At 48.3% G+C, this 20,324-nt stretch overlaps 1 protein-coding gene across 1 annotated transcript in view; it reads right to left on the bottom strand.

Moving 5' to 3' along the window:
• CASTOR2 (cytosolic arginine sensor for mTORC1 subunit 2) overlaps positions 1-20,324 on the bottom strand; it is a 428,746-nt gene that overhangs the window by 202,968 nt on the left and 205,454 nt on the right. The window contains exon 2 of the mRNA XM_085649800.1: positions 12,771-12,841. Within this exon, the coding sequence (XP_085505926.1) occupies positions 12,771-12,841 (71 nt within the window). The remainder of the gene's footprint in view (positions 1-12,770; positions 12,842-20,324) is intronic.

The following is a 20,324-nucleotide window of genomic DNA, read 5'->3' on the forward strand; positions in this document are numbered from 1 at the left end:
ATTAAGAACAAAATGGCTTCTCCAGCACCGGGGTATTCAATGACCCACTTAATACTCTAGAAAAGTACACTCGAGAGACTATTGGCAGATTAGCACCGAGGTCCATGCAACATGTGCAATATCAGCATGCAATGAGAGAATGAGGATCGTGATTGGCACCAGTAGGGTAAAACTGGCCCTAAGTGTTCTAGGTGCTTTTACAGACAATGCCAGATGTAGGGCCACATGTGTCAAACAATTTTGCATTCGACTCGGTAATTTCGGCCATTTTCGAATGCAAAATAGACTATCAAGATGTATGAAACGCTTTGCAGTCGCAATGTTAGGTAATCACAAAATAGCTATTACCTAAAATTGCGACTACAAATAGGGAATCCCAATTTCCAATCCCCTTAGCATATGTACGAGAATGTTCTAATTGCAAACTGTGCATTTATGAAAAGGCTATTACTATCGCCTCCAAGTCGATGGTAACCATGTGCAAATTTTGAAAAATGCACAAAAATGCATTTTTCAAAGTGCCATGTAGTGCACACTTGCCTCTGGTGCATGTGTGCACTTTACATGTGCAAATTTTATTTTCTGGGGTGCTTCAGGGGGGCCTCAGGCCCCTGGGCACTTTTGGCTTTGCATCACCTCATTTGCGATTAACAATTAGGTAATCGTGAATTAGCTAATGCAAAACCATTTGTAGAACGAATGGAGTAGTATTACCTAATGGTGATTACCTATTTACCAAATCGCTAATTGGTAATATTATGGATTCACTAAATCTTTAACAATTCTTTACCTACATAGGGTTCTTTGATTACCAAATAGTGATTCAGTAAAAATCGCTATTTGGTAATCGCAAAATGCTTTTTCCATACATGTGGCCCTTAATTCATATCCTTCCCGAAGCTGCTGCTTCAGGGCTCACCATCTCCTCACCTCCAACACTCCACTCCGTGAATAAGAAGGTTCTAGTTCTCCCCCAGGTGCCTAGGAACTCCTCTGACCTACGTAGCATGGCGGATTGTTCGTGGAACAATCGTGACCTGCATTTGTGAGCAAGGAATAGTAGGTGTGGTATTCTCTGGGTACTTGCACTCCTCACCAAAATCAGCTCTGGCAAAAAATGTTCAAAGCAGCTCCACTCTGCAGGAAGCATGGGGACACGGCTGGGTCATGTCAGCCTATGATGCTCTGAAAGCACCACCCTAGCTTGCAGCCTACCAGGGAAGTGCTGGAGATGCAGAAGGACCAGTCTGGCCCCGGTTCCAAGCCACCAGTTGAAGAAGACCGCTGCAAATGGGGTCCGCGCCAAGAGACCTAGTGATAGGCGGATGCTGTGCTATATGAAGACACATTATAGTAAATCAATGAAATTCAACTGCTATCCGAGGCCCGTAGCCATCCTGGTGCCCGCCACTGTATCTCAAAAGGAGGGCCAGATCCAAAAGGTGGAGTCCGCAGCACTATGAATGGGGTTTTGACAGAATAGAAAACACAAAGCAGAAGAATCAAGGAAGATAACGAAAAAGAAAAAGTTAGGAAAAAATCACCAACAACCAACCAACTGAAGAAGATCAAACCCGCTGACGTGAAGCAAGCGATCAAGTCTTTGGCTCGCGAGAAGGCGCCGGGCACGGACGAATTCCCACTCGAGTACTACAACACGTTCGCGGCACAGCTGGCGCCGCGACTGGCCTTCATATACGAGGAGGCGTTAGCCAACAAGATACTCCCGTAATCGCAGCGGACATCGATCCTAGTGACCTTCTTGAAGCCACACAGAGACCCCACGCTCCCGGCTTCCTACCGGCCGATAACGCTCCTGAATGCAGACTGTAAGATCTTGGGGAAAATCTTAGCTGATCGTTACAGTCAAATACTTCCAGCATTGGTGCATCCCGACCAATGCGGATTCGTTCCCCGTCGCAACACCTCACACAATTTGCGTTGATTATTTCATATCCAGGATCAAATAAAAGAGCGTTATCCCCGAGCGGCATGTCTGATTTTGGACCTAGAAAAGGCGTTCGACACCCTGTTGTGGTCTTGCAGTGCGTAAATGTCGGTCCCACACTACAGGCCTACACCCAACTCCTGTACAGAGATCTCACCTCCAGGATGCGACTCGGTAAACTCATATCGGCCCCGTTCCCGGTGACCCGAGGGACCAGACACGGGTGCCCCCTTTCCCCTCTCCTTTTCGCTTTGGCGATGGAACCCTTGGCCATAAGACTGCGACGGGAGGAGGAGGCATGGGGGATCCCCATAGCGGACACAACCCATTGCGTGTCACTATACGAGGACGATCTCCTGATATATGTTCGTGACATCTCGGATGACCTCACACCAATATGGACCACGTTACGGGAATTCGGAGAGACCTCGGGACTTAAAGTGAACTGGGGGAAATCGTCGATCTTCCCTCTGGGTGCCCCAACAGGGCCCCTGGAGATAACACTGGGTGCTCAGACGCTGTCGTGGGACGAGACAGCCCCTAGATACTTAGGAGTGCGACTGTACCACTCCCCCAAAGACCTCTTTGAGGGTAACCACCAAAGGGCGCTGACAAGTTTGAGAACGGCGGTGGGATTCTGGAAGACGTTACCATTGGCACCCATTGGTCGTGTCGCCATAGCAAAAATGATTATGGTACCGAGAATGCTCTATTACTTCGCGAACCTTCCTGTAATCCCACCGCGCTCCTTCTTCCGGGAGCTAGACACGCTATTAACAGCCCTGATCTGGGGTGGCGGCCGCCATAGAGTGGCGTTGCGCACACTATACCTATCTACGACGGGCGGAGGCCTAGGAGCTCCATCCTTTGAATCATATTTCCTCACGGCACAGCTACAATGGTTGTCTCACTGGACGGCGGAGAAACACGTGGTAGAGACAGTCACCGAGAGAGGCAGAATGCCCCTTCCCGCGATCAGACGACTGCCCTTACCAGGTACTAAGCCAGCACGCACGCACCCGCTACAGGTTGTCGTAGTCCGCAGATGCATGATGCGGATACACCGTATGTCCAAGGGCCAACCACTATACTCCCCCTTTCTTCCCCTGGTGGGATTCCCCCAGAAAGGCGGGTACTACACCGCGGGAGCCCTTCGAGTGTGGACTGACCATGACGTCACAGAGATGGAGGCGTTATTCCATGAGGGACAACTGAAGACATATGCTCAGTTGGTTGAATGGTATGACCTCCCTCATGGACAGTTCCTACGTCACAGACAAATTTTAGACAGTGGTAGCCAATTCTGGAATATGCGGGACGGGGAGCCCCCGACACATCCAGTGTTACACACGTTGTTGCGCATGGTGGCCGGTGGACACCTAATCACGTGGCATTACAAAGCGATTCGGGAATTGACGGACGTCTCCTTGGACGGGCTCCGGGGTGCATGGGAGGACGATGCGGGCTGAGCGTTCCATGACATGAGTGGCGCGGAGCTCTGGAGTTTCCAAAAAAGGTATCCAGGAATGCGCGCTTCAAAAACATACAGTTCAACATCCTGCACCGAGCGTATCTTACACCGGACAAGCTCCACCGGTTCTACCCCGATACGCAATTCCGTTGCCCCCGCTGTCAAATGTTAGAAGCAGACTTCAAACATATGTTTTGGACCTGCCCTTCCATACAAAGATATTGGGATAGAGTGCACCAAGCACTCCGATCGACGACTAATCTCCCGAATGCCTCCACGTGGGAGGCGTGCGCTCTGGGGATCTTCCAGAAAAAGAAAACCGCAAAAGTACAATGGAAGTTCACATCTTTGGCCATTCTCTTAGCGAAATGGAACATAGCTATGCACTGGAGGGCTCCAGCGGGGCCCTCGGAGTCAGCCTGGACGGGAGCACTACTCAAATGGGGTGCGGCGGAGGAAGAGACATTATGAGAGGAAGAGGTGAGGGGCACCCGCAAACATCCAATATCCATGGAATGGGCACAACTCCTAATACACTTCAAACAGGAGTGCGCAGAAAGAGACGCACAGGACACGACACAGCCCACCTCCCGCACTGCTCCTGCTCCCCCCGCCACTCAGGACACACGCATAACGCTAGCGATACAATAGACAAGTAGGGAGCTCAATCAGGAGAGGCGGGTGGAAGCCCCAGCCCTTATCGCGCGCCCGCATATAGGCCCGCTTCCTCCCTAGCTTGCCCCAGAACACGCCCAACACACCTACACTCAAACTACGCACAGCTCACCGTGGCAGCTTATCCTTGCCCGCCCTACACCTTCTCCCCCTCTCACGATCCTCCCATTAATTTCCCTTCACCCCCTTTTTTTTAGTTTCTCCATCCTCTCTACGGTCTTTTCCTCTTCTCCCCACAGTTCGTAGTTGATCCCATCGGCAGTTCAAACACCGATGCACTAGTTAAAAGTAATAGATGATTACATTGGTTATGAGGGAGGAGCTACACAGACAGCAAAGGGGAGACTGAGTTGACCTTAGAAAACACGTGACACATCGGTACAGTCGTAACGATGCGCATGACGGTCTACTGGAATGCATCAGAAGGAGACAGACGGTTTTAGCAATATCAGAAGGCTCCAGAGACTAAGTAACTAATACAATCACCCTTTGTACACTGGAATGATAATTCATAATGATGCACAAAAATGGTTCGTCTGTAATACAGTTGATATACATTGCGATAAGTTGTATGCAAAACCCTAATAAAAAGATTTAAACAAAAAACAACCAACCAACTGAAATCCAACAACTGCAAACACGTCTGCAGAAGACGCTGAGAATAAATGATTCGCTACTGGAGGAACTCAGTTACCAGCAGTTAACCTGCGTGAGAGGACACCACTCAGTGCACAATTTGTAATAAATAAAGTGCAGAGGTCATACGATTTTCTCTTCAGCCCGCTACCACGGTTCAAAACTCTGCAACACGCCTGCTGTTGAATCGTCCCAAACCCGCTTCATTTGGAACGGGTCTGAGCAATTTGCACAGGCTCCGGGTGAGGCAGAGAATTACGTCCAAAGCTCTCTGCTACTGTTACAAGGCATTACCTAATGTTGGCCAGCGCTATCTTCAGTCACTGGTCAACCCTTATGTGCCAGCGAGGCACCGGAGATCATCGGAAGCCAAACTGGCTGTTGTTCCTAAATGCACAAAAGTCAGGATCGGAGCCAGCTCTTTTAGCTACCTGGCGCCTACGAGCTGGAACTCTGTGCCTGAAACAATTCTACTGGCTCCTTGTGAAGCTTCTACTAGGAAACAGCTAAAAAACTGTTTTTCATTTCTTGCTCTTAATTTTCCAAAAATTCTTACATGAGCTTTCCTCATGGGAACAGAGAGCTTAGCGCTGGGTCACTTCATCTGAAGTAGCGAAGGGCTTTACAAATTAGCTTATTATTTAGCTCTTCTGAACGCTGGGACTCCCGAATACCTTAGGCAGCCTAGGTTTTGATTCCATTTCATGCCTCTTTCTTCCATCACCATAAAGTCCCCATCTCCTTAGCACATTCTTATAGGTTCTTTTTCATCTCTGCTTTCTCTTTTCTCAGTGCTTTTCTATTTTTCTCCTCCTTTCTTCCTTTTCTGTATTTCCCTCTCTTGTTCTGGGTCAAAGTCTGCAGATAAAAAAATAAGCCCTGTTTCCCAAAAATGAGTGCTATCACCCAAAAAATGCAGGTCAGCAGCATGTGTGAAGAAATACTGGTTCTTCAAACCACCTTTTCACTACACATTTTATGGATGAGAATATATGTTCTTGCATAATGTAAGACCACATTTTCATTCCGCTCAGTTGTAGGTGGCGGTTCTGGTACATGTAGTGGAAACTCTGTAGTGGAGTGGAGTGAATTCAAAGGTCAGGGCTCGAGCATACCTGCTTGTACCTGCCTTCACATGTTGCCTCTGTAGAAGCTGTGACCAGTAATACGGTACCACCTCAGTTTATGGTGCCTTAACGTCAGCGGGATGTAGGCTTCGCGCTCTGCCTCACTGGACTAACGGCGTCTAGAAATTAGGGAAGCGCGACAAGAAGCAAGGAGGTGACGCTGCTCTTCCTACTGCCAAAGACTAACAAAAAATAACTTTTAAAAAAGAAAGCAACCTGGAGCATGCTGAATTGCATCCTTCCAAAAAACTGTGCTGGGCGTGGATCATATCCGCCAACGCAGCGCATATAGGTGTGGCCAATAAACACACCAGAAAAGGGGATCTTCCGCTTAAGATGGGGCTCGTTATATCCGCATCAGCGGTCAATGAGAGGGAAAAGTGTACGTGTGAATGAATCCTTTTTTCTACAAGAGGAAAAATATTTTCCACATGCAGAACAAGAAAAAAAAGTTAGCAACTGTAGGTTTGCTCATGAAAAAATGTAATTCACAAAGGTTTTCCAGGAGTAAACCTGCAATCTTACGACTGTCACCTTCTAGATGCATTTAGAGAATTATTGAGCAAATTCGTAAAAGTTGTAAAGCTGTACACATACAAGGTCAAAGCTCAAAGGTCTGCAGGTGAAGAAATGAGTGAGTAAATCAGCTTATCCGGAACAGTAGCTGGAGATTATTCAACGGGAGAGGACTCATCAGCACAATATCTTTGAAGAGTGATTAGGGGGCTTCAGCATCCAGCAGCCAGGTCCAGCCCAAGGTCGCCATAACCACAGAGGTGCAGTTTGGAGATCACCAGGAAATCAACTCGATGTTTCATTTTTCCCTTAGGACATGGTGATGCATGAAGCCCAAAGCAGATCTTCAGTGGACGAGCCATCAAGACATCTGAGCTAAGAAACAGCATCTCGCGGAAAAGCAGAACAATGACAATCTATATATTCATACGTTTTCTATGATCCCATTTAATACTATACTGTTGATGATGGTGTCCAGATGGAGCAACTTATGTCACTAGGCAATGTGATAGTAAGAAAATATGCACACCTGTTAGCAGTATTTTGATTAGGGCTCTCGGCTTTATGTTTTTTATTTCCGGTTGTATGTATCTATATTTATGATTTGGCCATCTTATCGGTGTTTATCCATATTATTTTGTGTTTCGTAAATAAATGAAGTTCTAATTTGTATATTTGTACATTTATTTAACAAATAAATGTGCACTCATACCTTGCTGCCTGATGGGTTTTAGTGTATTATGAAGCCAAAAATAATACAAAATTACACCTACATGAAAATTTGCATTTTAGCACAGGCTTATGTTGAGATACCCATCCTGTCAATCTACACAGCTAACGACATGGAATTCAGCAATGACAGCATGGCCTGTTAATTAAAAGTTGTACAATTTTCTACATTTTCCTGCTTTTAAAAAGAAAGAAAGACCGAAAACACACTGATTTCTGTGTGTATTTATCTGTAAAAAATCAGTAAAAACGGAAAACTGGGAGCCTTCATTTTGATGTACATGCCACTGACTGTTGGGCTGCTTTCTTGTGTCCAGATCCCACGTAAAATGCTAAATATTTGGCAATGGTGCTTCATTTTTCCTTTACTAACTAAGAACGAGACAAAAATAAATAAGTGGACTCAGCCCATTCTACCCTGCAATATGAGGACATTCTATGACCGAGTCCCAGAAACGTATGGCTCCTCTCAACCCCAACATCTGGGGTTCAGGACATGCAAAACAATACAAACCATTGCTCTCAGGGGTGATCAAGCTAAACCCCCTTTCAAGAAACTCCACACGTTTCCTCTTCAAGAGGGTCCATGCGGGGTCCGTAAATCCATGGACGGTGCAGTGCATAATTCCCTGACTGGTTACGTACGACAATACTCCCCTGCTAGGACCTTGCGATTTTAGCACCCTACCTAGTGAAAATTCTGATTCTAATACCTCAGGTAGGGGAAGGAGCGTCTCAGCTCTTGGCCCAGTCTATGATGATCTCTGCCTGTGCTTCTCATGCTCCTCCCCGATCAGTCGAGAACGCAAAGACCAACCCAATAACCCCTTGGGAGCTTGGGTCTGAGTATGCAGCTACAACAGCAAATGCAAACCATGGGATCTTTCAAAAACAAATACAAAGGTCTTATCAGACTGAATTATTCATTCATAACTCATTCATTCCTTGCCATGATTGCATGCTAACTCAATCAAATTATGAAAATATATCCAAAAGCGTACAGGTAAAATAAGATAGTTTGGTAATTGAATTTATACTAATATCATTGACCAGTTACATTGCATGACTTATTTCTAACCCAGTAGATGATGAAGGGGTTATACTTTCTAGCACACAATATTCAGATGACCCTCAATAAGTTCTTTACACACAGTTCTTTGAACAGTGGTCAGGTGTATGCTGGTCCAATCCTGCCACATCAAAGGCCATAAGAAGTGAGTAATCCTGTTGAAAAGAATTCCGCAGATGAAACAAATGTGATTGAAGCACAAACACCAGATTTGAAACATGACACAGTGGCTGGGGTTGTTTGCGTATGGTGCACAGTGAAGCGACACCGGTTGCATCACCCGACCGGGACACAAGTTAGGGAGACCATTAAATAGGCTAGCTCCAAGACTTAAGGGGACAATAACCACATCCCCAAGTTGCCAATGGCACCAACTTATCAACTTCCATCAACCTACCGATCAGCAATAAGGTCTTTTAGAACTCAGGAACCAGAAAACTGGGTCTTAACAATGGCTCCAATGTCAAATTTCATAGGGTGGTCGCTATCAAGCAACACCCTCCCTAACCTTCTCTTGCATCACTGTACCTTATCCAGCGACCACTGCCAAGGGCTCCACCAGTTGCATCTGGTGGATATATGGCAGGTGCCAAACAGATTACATTTGGTTTAGAGCAGGTTTCTCTATCTATGTTACCATGTTACTGGGTACTTATAGAGCGCGCGGCTACTCCTAAGAGTGTCCCGGCGCTATCTAGTGGCTCCTATAAGTAGCTCTCCTATATGCAGCCCATCCTTCTAAATGTGAAGCTTTTGCTTGGTGGAATTCATATATGTATACCAAATTATAAAGTGTGTATTCAAGACACAAATTGTATACTTTCAGAGCTCATAAGCAGATATTTGTGGAAAAATTATTGAAATTCCAATATATATATATAATCATGCCGCTTTGGGAAAATGTATTACTGCTGTTATTTTCTTGGTGCCGGTCGCATTGCAGCAATGGCTGTTAGTGTATTAGCTATGTAGAAGCATTCGAAATTGCCAGAGCTTTTTCGACATTTCTGCTAGTTTGGTGCTTGGGTACACATACAGTGTTCTTTTACAGAATTTTTTTTAAACAATTTAGTAACTGTTGGATCGATGTCAATAACGCCTAAAAGGCAAGTCAGTAGAGTAGACAGAGCCGCTGTTTCAAAGGCTGCCAAGAGGGCTGGAAGCGTCACTCTACCGATTTTCAATGAGTTTGGGATGTGGGCAGTTTTTGTTCCATGACTGAGCCTGAGGCCCTACTGAGAAGGATACAGCACAATATAGAACCTTACATGTGATGCTGAAGATGGCCACCACCTTTCTAATATCTCAGCCATTTGTTGGGGTGGGGGGTGTTTACGGTGTGGGGGCTGTGATGGGTAGACAGGTCCCCAACACCAGAACTTTTGGGTTTCCATAGCAAGCGCGTTGCCAAGCCCAGTTTACAGATGCCCATATCACCATTACAAATGATTGTAATAGGGGGTACATTGCTTAATGGCAATCTGAGCAGAGATCGCAAAGAGTCTACAGGCGAGCTGGTAGCCATGACCTTATCTAGTTGGGAAAAGAGCAAATCGGGATGAAAATATGGTGACAACGGGAGCTGCTGGGCTCGACGGTGGCTACACTTGATTAGCGCATTTGCATACTCAAGGAAACACAACCACCTCTGTGGTGGAGCAATGGGTCTTACCTCCCTATTGACAACACAAAGTGAGCGTTAGATGGGGGGGCCTTGCCTTTATCAGCAGCTGCTTTTCAGCAGATGTAGGGTGTACCAAGACGAAAGGGGGGAACACAACAACCACCATTTTATGTCACATATGCCCCAATACCCTATTTGGGAATGATATTACTGCAGCCCAGAAACTGACATGTTGCTGTAACTGCACTCAGTTTAGCACACCACTCCATAAAATTCTTCACCCACTAAATATCCTTATATGAGCCTTGAATCACAGTCTTGTTTGTGACATTCCCAAGGCCTCTGACTCATATATAGAACCTTCAAATTGAGGCAAATTATTATGCCTACATGTCTAACATTACATTATATCTCATCTGATATCTGCTTTCAAAGCATCTAAGGAAGCTTTGTTAGCCCTATAATGGTTTTAGGAGAACAAGTTTGCTTTTGATGTATAAAAACAACAAAGCCAGCCCAAATCCCCCTGGCATTACCACCATGCAGTAATGCTGCCAGGTACTTACATCGTTCCGCGCCACCCTGGCAGTAATGATATAATGCGGACGGCTTTAATCAGGTGCTGTGGTCTCCGGCATCAGCACTTACTCAAACATTAGTTCACACACATTCTGAGCACTTTCTCATGGTCGCCTGGTTTTAAAATGGTTCCTGTTTGTGCTTTTTTGGAAGCAGCAACATCTACCACGTCCTGGATGAAACAAGGTTATGAGTTAGTCTCCCTGGGAGAATATTACTCATTTCACTTTTCTGTTAGCATGGGAATTTAGAAGTCTAAAGAAAGATCTCTGGGAGGGTGTTTCAATCTTCTTTGCCGGTATTCAAGGGTGTAACTTTGGGGGGGGGAGGTTTGGGGTGTTACACCCCCCTAATAATTGTACTCTCTAGTAAGTCGTTGGGTACAGGCGCTGTCAGTTGGGTATGGTGAGGTGTCTGTCGGATTTCACCTTGGATTTCTCTCTAAGTTTTACATATTTTTGGCTATTTTACAAAATATTGTATTTTAAGCACCCCTAACAGTCTACCTTCTTTCCCTTTCCACTGGCCTTTAAGCTCCCTCATGTCCTGCTTCTCATGTATGTATTTTGGGAAGCCAGAGTGATTGTTCAGTAAATTTGAAGCTTGCTTACCCCTCTGCCCCCAATCTTTCTGACCAAGCTAGTTTCCTACCGGCATTGTCTGCTGTCGAGCTAGAAAATGTGGAAATTACTTCTTTCCATCTAACTAGGGGTAAGGGGTCTAAATGTACCTTATTTAATTACGGTGCATTTGGTTAAATATGGATTTAAGAAACTATTCCCACGCAGGTTTGTCTAAGATATATAAACAAACACACACTCTTGCAAGCTCACTTTCAATATTATTTTTTGAGGACCTGTTTTTTTTCCAGGAGTGACTGAATGACTTAGTTTAGTTTACCTTAGTAATTAGGGAGACATTACGCGGTTGTCATCATTGAGGCTGAACATCCATCCTGCTATGGAGCTAAGTCCCTTAAGGCTCCACCTCCATCCTGCTACGCAGCTCAGCCACGTAAGGCTCCACCTCCATCCTGCTACGGAGCTCAGCCACGGAAGGCTCCACCTCCATCCTGCTACTCAGCTCAGCCACGTAAGGCTCCACCTCCATCCTGCTACGCAGCTCAGCCACGTAAGGCTCCACCTCCATCCTGCTACGGAGCTCAGCCACGTAAGGCTCCACCTCTATCCTGCTATGGAGCTCAGCCATGTAAGGCTTCACCTCCATCCTGCTACGCAGCTCAGCCACGTAAGGCTTCACCTCCATCCTGCTACGCAGCTCAGCCACGTAAGGCTCCGCCTCCATCCTGCTACGGAGCTCAGCCATGTAAGGTTCCACCTCCATCCCACTATCCAGTGCTGCTGTTTGGGTATGCAAGTCAATCAATCTGTACTGTATTGACATTTTAGATTGCACATCCTCCCCACTAAGCAGGCCTGCTACATAATGCTGTACTTAAGTTCAGTTACTCTGCCCTGCCACTTACGGCTGTAACAACCGTCCGTTCCGCTGCGCCACTGCTTCATGTTGAAATCCTACCGGTAAGGCAGCCTTGCCCCTTGAAAGGTCTCATGTTTCCTCCAACAAAAAATCTCCACTTGGGCCGGTCAAGGTTGCACCATCCCTATGGAGGCTACACTTCAATCTGAGAAGCAGCCTTGAACCTTGAGTACTCATGCCCTTCCTCCCACAACACATTAGCACTTGACGCTGCATATGAACCCAACGATGCAGCCCTGTAGCATGAGGCTGCACATCCCTCCTACTGAACAGTACTACCACTTTAGTCAGTTGATGTTGTACACCCTGCCACTTACGTGGCCTGACTGTTTCTTGTTTCATGTCTTTCCTGGCACACAGCTATACTGTTTGTATCTGCTCATCCTTGCTACTACACAAGACTGTGTATCAATGGTGCTGGCCAGCTCTCCCACTTGCGGTTTATGACTAGCCGGATAACCAATCCTGCCAACTGAAGCTGCTTTCAGCCACACACCCCTGCAGGTTGGCCAACACACCCCTCTCACTAGTCATTCCGTAAACTGTATATACTTCCTGCCACCTCCGCCCTGCCCTTTTAGGGTGCTTATCTCTACTGCTGCACAGCCTTGTTACTGGATAGGGTGCACACTGCTCCCATGCAGCCCTGCTTGCTAGTACTGCACATGTCTCTTAGTACTCAGCTGTGCTGCTTGAGGTTGTAAGATAGCCCATACTTAGGCCACACGTGATCGCAAATCCATCTCACCACACAACTATGATCACTGGAGACTCCACATCCCTCTGACTAAGCAGCACTGCAACTTTAACCTATTATCTCTTGCTCAGGAGCAACATGTATTCTCCGTTTGCAAAATACTTAATAAAAGGAAAATGAAAGCATCTTTCGGCCTTACCCAAAAAGCCTTCTTCGTCTACGATGATGGTGTAGTCCTCTGGAGTCTCAGTCAGGCTGAAGAACTTGCACCTTGGGATAGGAAAAGCGAATGGAATTTAGCTCCAGCAGGTGACATTTACGAACACAACAAAGTTCAATCAATGTGAAATTAGAAAATCTTTAGCCAAATGGTATTAAGCTCTACATACTGCATGACAAACTCTAATGAAAATACAAAGGAATTGATTACGTTGGCATTAAAGTTTACGAAAGCTGAAAAGTTGCATGCTGCATAAAACAAGCATTGGCATAGCCAATAGGTCTCGCCTTTGGGACCTTATAAGAGTTTAGTTATGCAGCACATTATAAACAGGCTATGCGCTATGGGTGGGACAAAGAGATGCTAGACAGCCTAAAATAAATAAAGCCAGCAAACAGAAAGTAAACAACTGTGAATTACAAAACATGACACGATAATAGGCAGAAATGCATTCCCAAGGAGGTTTTAATGCCCTGTGTATATGTTTGTGTGCATGTGTATATACTGTATGTGTGAGCATACCGGTGTGATATGTGGGTGTTTGTGTGTATATGTGTGGATGTGTACATATGTTGCATGTGTGTTTGAGTGCGTGCACGTATTTGTGTCTCTATGTATCTGAGTGTAGGGGTATTTGCTTTGTACGAGTCCGGAGCCTGTTTGTGCATTTGTGCCACAATGTCTGCGTTTGCGTGTACAGGCATATACGGGTGTGTGCATGCGTCAGTGTGTGTATATGTATGTAAGCGTATATGGCCGGACTGGGATGTAAGTGGGTATGTGTATGCACATGTATATGGCTGGACTGGGATGTAATTGGGTATGTGTGTGCACGTGTATATGGCCGGAGTGGGACATTATATTGTACATGGAGAGAGAGAGAGAGAGAGCGAGAGAGCGAGAGCGAGAGAGCAAGAGAGCGAGAGAGCGAGAGAGCGAGAGAGCGAGAGAGAGAGAGAGAGAGAGAGAGAGAGAGAGCGAGAGAGCGAGAGAGAGAGCGAGAGAGAGATGGGGAGGGATGGAAAGTACATTAGACATAGAGCATGAGATACAAAGGCACTGACGGCGGAGGAGGGGTGGGAGGGACAGAGAAGAAGAATTAGACAGACAGCCTGAGTATTGAGGTACTGACGGATGAGAGCGAGAGAGGGAGAATATGGTACAAGCAGCAGACAATCTGCCATGGCTATGTTGTTTGTGCTACAAGACAGGCAGACTGGTAGAGGGGGTGACGTAGAAAAAAGGGGACAGTGTGTGTGTGTGTGTGTTTAGTTCTTACAGGATGGCGATAGCCAGAGACACAGGGAACAGATGAGCAGAGATGGGGATGGGAGACAGGTGTATCCACAGAGATGGTCGCAGACAGGTTTAAGCTGCACAAGTGCGGTTTAAGATGAACATAACACCACTGTAGACAAGACATCCAATATACATATCTGCAGGGGCATAGACTGAGGCACCAGCCTTTGCTGAGATAACACTACAGAGGAGGAGGAAGAGAGAAGCGCAGGAAAGGGACAAGGCAGCACTTACTAGACATGCACAAATGAATAACTACATGCATTTAAAATAGACAATATGTTCCCACTGTGTCGGCTTGCCACCATGAATGTCACATTGGCGCTTAATGAATTCTGCACAACTCACCTACAATACTGACCATTCATGAGAACAAGACCGCCAGGCGAGCTGTGTCTTGGAGGTTCAATGGCAGATCAAATACGCAACTGCAAGTGGGACCGCAAAAGTGAAAGCGCGACCGCCAGGAGCATGCCGGTCCGGGAGCTCAGGACAGGGCAGGAAAGTGGACATTTCAAACACGCCACTGCAAGCGGGGCCGCAAAAGTGAAAGCGCGACCGCCAGGAGCACCTCGGAGCATGCCGGTCCGGGAGCTCAGGACAAAGCAGGAAAGTGGACATTTCAAGAACGCCCCTGCAAGCAGTACCTCTCGTACTTGTGCTGGCATCCGCCTTGCGGGAGCGAGCAGGGGCGCGGGGCCATCTGTTATCAATTAGCACGCGTGTTGCTGCTCGCTCCCGCAAGGTGAATGCCAGCACAAGCACGAGTGCTTGAAAGAGCTGACCAATTTCTAAAGGTCATCTCCTCGAGCAGTGCATGCGCGCTGCCTAGGCGAGACCTAAAAATTGCCTGCAACCCTGCCAGATTACCCTGACAATGGACTGTGGGTTTCCAGCTCTGCACTAGAGTAGGTTCAATGAAGCAGACACAGAAAGACTCTGCAGACTCTGACTGGATCTCCCTAATGGGTGGATTCTCAGAACCCATTCAAGATCTAGTGTGGCAAGGAGATTGTATTCTAAACACTAACACCAATTGAACTATTATTTGTGATAATTCTTTTTTTTTTTTTTTAACTTTATTTTTGTGCAGGCATGAAAAAATTACAGATGTGACACGTCCCGATCCCCATGACAAACTTACATCTTGTTATGAGATCATAGCCGTTATGCGCCCCACCCCACGGCCGGGCCGCAGCACTGAGGTATGTCCAGTAGAATACACGTGTATCTCACGGTACGCTTCTCACTTGCAATCCCACGATCCTGCTTTTGTATTATTTTTCTCCCACAACATCCCTCCCCCCCGCCCCCCATCCCTCCCCACAGAACCCATAGCACGTCTCCCTCCAGGGTGGACCGACCGCTCCCACGTCCCTCCAACTATGTGTCACCAGTCCATCGGTGTCATGCTTGTAGAATGTATTAATGTTTGACCCCCTCTCTCCACCTAGTATAGGACCTCGTCTGTACGGCCCCTCCAGAGGACCACTGTCACTGTCTTGTCCCGGCCCTCCTCGTTAGCAATTGGTCCCTCCCGCCCGTCCCCGCCATGTACCCCTCTATGTGTTTCCTCCTATGTGTCCCACCTCTAGGCCATGGTACTGCCTCCATTTGCTCCATATCTTTCGAAATTTCTTGGGACAGCCTCTCGCTTTGTATGTCACTCTTTCTGCTGCCATATAGAGGTCCAGCCCTCTCCTCCATTCCTCTATCTCCGGCCTCTCCGCCACTCCCCAGTATTTCGCAATGTCCCTTTTCGCTACCACCAGCGCCAGTCCCAGGAAAATAATATGTGGGCGCGGTAGATCTACTTCGGTCACCACTCCCAGTAATGCCAGTTTCGGGTCTAGTGTTAGCTCCACTCCCAGCACCTCCCCCAATTCTGTGAAGATGTGAGACCAATACGTCTGAATTTTCTCACAGGACCATAGAGTATGGTAGAAATCTCCCAGCTCCGTTTTGCAGCGAAGACACGTGGCGTCTGTTATTCTAACCATCTTGTGGAGACGCCTCCGGTCAAAGTATGTCCTGTGTAGTATATTTAATTGGATCAGCCTCAGCCTTGATTTAATGGCGACTTCTCGTGGGTGCATCAATATCAGCTCCCAGTCTAGGTCCTCCAGCTGTCCTACGTCCGCCTCCCATTTATCCCTGAGTTTCGTCAGATTTCCCAGCATGTTGTTTGTGAGGGTTTTATATGTAAGCGAGACTGCCTGGTGGACCATCTGCTCCTGTAGGAGTCTCCCTTCCAACGGTGTGTATTCCGGTATGCCCTGTAGTGATATCTGCTGTGACTTCCAAGCGTGAACTAGCTGCATGTGCTTGTATCGTTGTGTGTGGTGTAATCCGAACTCTGCCTGCAGCACCGTGAACGTCTTCAGCTCACCTCTACTAATCACGTCCCCAATGGTGGAGATCCCTATGTCATCCCACCTTTGGAAGCCTCTCAGTTTATGTATTTCCTTCAACCATTTACAGTGCCACAGTGGCGTCTGACGCGTTGGCGTCCCTTCCCATCCCGTGGCTCTAGTCGCTCGGGCCCATGCTCTAAGCGTAGTCAAAGTCGCTGGCAAGAGCGTTCTCTCCGCCTTTCCCCCATACAGATAATGAAGTATGTTGTGTGCGGATAATTTATACCTCTCTAAGGCATAGGTTGGGTGATCTGCCGGTGCGTGCAGCCAGTCATTAATGGGGGTCAGGTGTTCCGCCCAATAGTATGCCTCCAGGTTCGGTAGTGAAATCCCTCCACTGTATTGATGTCGCTGGAGAGTCTGGAGCGCAATGCGTGGTTGTTTGCCCAACCATATGAATGACCGCAGGTCAGCGTGTATTCTAGGGATAGTATTAGTAGGGAGCGGATAGTACTCATTTTGAAGTGCGTAGAGAAATTTGGGTAGGGTAATCATCTTATACATCGCCGCCCTCCCCAGTAGGGTGAGTGGCAACTGTCTCCATCTCGTCATATCCTCCACTGCCTCCTTCAGTATTCGTTCCACATTTCTCTGGAACGAGAGCCTTTTGTCCAGGGTGACATATACCCCCAAGTACTGGAACCCCTCAGCGGTGGTGAGGAGACGTTCCGGTAGCGTTACCCCCTGTACTGCTCCCCGTGGTGTGTACAGGACTGATTTGTGCCAGTTGATGGCGTGGCCTGCCATTCCCCCAAAATCTTCCAACTCTCTGAATAACTGCCCTACGGATATCTCGGGGTTCGTGATATACAACAGTACGTCGTCTGCATATAACGAAATCTTTTCCTGAGTATCCCCCGACTCGGTGCACCTGAAGCCATGGATCTCCGGGTTCTGCCGAATTTTGGCCGCCAGTATTTCTATGGTGAGAGTGAAAAGGAGAGGTGACAGCGGGCACCCTTGTCTGGTGCCCCGCTCCACCCGGAATTCGCGCGATAGGCACCCATTCACTCGTACCCTCGCCTTCGGCGCCGCGTATAGCAGCTCTATCCATTTTAGGAAACGGGGGCCAAAGCCGAACCGTCGCAAGACCGCCGTGAGAAAGGGCCAATGTACCGCATCGAACGCTTTTTCCGCGTCCAAGGACAGGAACCAGTGCGGCTCCGTTCTACCGTGTATTTCTTGGAGCCAGGTGTGGGTCCGTCTGAGGTTGAGTTTTGTAGCCCTATCCGGCAAGAATCCGGATTGGTCTGCGTGTATAAGGCCCGGGATCACCGTTCGTAGACGCGCCGCTAGAATTGTTGCCAGTATTTTTACTTCCATATTCAGGAGGGAAATGGGGCGGTACGAGGCACATTCCTCCCTCGGCTTTCCCTGTTTGTATATCGGCACTATGGTTGCCAATGCTAGGTCCCGTGGGAGTCTCCCTAGTCCGTATGCGTCTACATAGAGCGCCAACAGGTGGGGCGTCAATAGGTCCGCCGTCCTTTTAAAGAATTCCGCCGGGAACCCGTTTGGCCCCGGTGTCTTCCCCGTTTTTAGTTTATTGATGGCTACGGAGATCTCCTCCCGTGTGATTCTCGCCTCCAGAGGGGCACTGAGTTCCTCATCCAAAACTGGGAGATCTAGATTTCCCATATAAAGTAGGGCCTCTTCCACCGACCCGAGGTCCCGGCCCCTATAGAAGGTCTCATAGTGCCGCGCGAAGGCCGCTGCTATGCCCCCGTCGGTAGTTTCCAGGCCTCCCCCTTCGTCCCTGATTCGCTCCACCCACCTCGCGGCTTGCTCTTTCCTGCTAAGCCAGGCCAGGAGCTTGCCTGACTTGTCGCCCACATCATATAGGCGGTGTAACGTGGCTAGGGCCTGTGTTTTTGCCTCATTGGAGACCAGCTCCCTATACTCCTTCTGTTTGTCCTGCAGTTGCCGCAGTATTCCCTCCTCTCGGTTGACCAGGTAGTGCCTTTCTAGGGTCAGGATTTCGCTTTCTAACGCTGCTGCCACCCTGTGCTGTTTGTTGCGCTCGTCCCGTAGTCTCCCCCTGAGTCTATCTCGCACCACAGGTTTCATGGCTTCCCAGAAGACAATGTTGGAGTCCACTGAGCCCTTGTTCTCCGCAACATACACTTTTATGTCCGCCCTCAGACCCCGCACTATGTCAGGGGATTGAAGATCCCAGGCCACCAACCGCCATTCCGTCTCACGCCTTTCGGTGGTCTTTCCTAAGAGCGCATAGAGGGGGGAGTGATCTGAAATTCCCCTTGCCTTGTATGCGATCTCGTCCCCTTCCGACAGATACTGTCGTGCCACAAAGATATAGTCCAGCCTGGAGAAGGTTTTGTGTGCCCCTGAGTAAAAGGAGAATGCCTCTTGCGTCGGGTGTCGCCACCGCCATGCATCGGTGAGTCCCATGTCCGCCACGTATTTCGCAAGAGTTGTTTGTGTCCCCCCTCGGTGGTGCTCCCCCGAGCGGTCTAGTTCTTCCGACATGACATCATTAAAGTCTCCCCCCACTATTTGCATCGTATCCGCCGTTTCCAGTAGGATGGCCGCTACTTCCCTGAGTGTGCGTGTTTGGAGTTTCGGAGGGGCATAGACTGAGATGATTGTCACACGTTGTCTGTTCCACTCCCCCTGTACTCCCACATATGTACCCTGTGTATCGCTCCACGTACGCGCCACGGCGAAGGGGTGTGTTTTGTTAATAAGTATTGCGACTCCCCTGGCCCCTGACGTGTAGCCCGCATGATTCAGGACTGTGTATCTCCCCCTAGCTATAAATGTACATTTTCCCGCCCTAAGGTGGGTTTCTTGCAGGAGGATGAGATCCGGGGCGGTCTTCTTTATGTAGGCATTCACTAATCCCCTTTTTATTTTGGAGCCCAGACCATTAACATTCCAGGTCAGAATGGATAACCCCTTGTGTCTGCCCTCCGTGTTTGTTAGTGTATCTGCCATATTGTGTGCGTCTTCCGGAGGCCACTAGTTGCCCCTAACGGCTGCGTGTGACAGTGTGGACACCCATTCCTCAGATCGTGCCTCTTTGTGCTATCCATTTTCCAACTCCCTCCCCTGCTACCCCAACTTGTTGAAACTCCCCTGTGCCCCCTCCCGCCCCCCACCCCACCTCTCTCCCCTTCCAGACTCGTCCCCATCACGGTCCAAGCTGTTAGTAGAAGTCGGTCTGTCACCCACCCCCTCCCTCCCTCTACACAACTGTTATTGTTAACAAATAAACCGTGCCTGAGAACACCAAGAACAAGTTAATGGAAGGGAACAAAAAAAGGGAAAAAGAAAGAAACAACAACTGAAAGGGTGCTGGCCACTTGCGTGTCATGACCGTGTCCCGGCCGACAATCTAACCCTCCACATTTCCCAGGGTCACGACTGTGAGTCTTGCGTTGTCGGTACTGTGCTGCAATGTTTATCTGTTACGTCCTGTTCCAACTGCCGGATCTCTGCTTCCAGTGGGTGCAAGGAGCGCTGTTCAGTGCCTGACACCTCGCCCTCTCCCTCCGAATCCCTGAGGTGTGCTCCTTCTCCTTCCGATCCTGTCGGGTCCCGAGACCCTTCCTGAGATCTGTGTGTCGTCCTCGACGTCCCGGGTGATTCCGATCTCCCCCTCCTGGCTCCTGCCAACGTGCGCGAATGATATGGGGTGCCTGTGTGTCGCGAGTAGAGTCTCCTGGATCTCCTCCTCTGCTGTTTTGGCGTGTCCCACCGGGCCTTATCCTGTGCCGCCCTCACCAGCTCCTCTCTCCCTGCCGTTTCCCTACTATTTAGGATCGGTCTCTCCTCCAGCCAGTGCCATGCGTCCTCTGGC

This window comes from Triturus cristatus, chromosome 3_2, assembly GCF_964204655.1.
Source record: "Triturus cristatus chromosome 3_2, aTriCri1.1, whole genome shotgun sequence".
Classification (NCBI taxonomy): domain Eukaryota; kingdom Metazoa; phylum Chordata; class Amphibia; order Caudata; family Salamandridae; genus Triturus; species Triturus cristatus.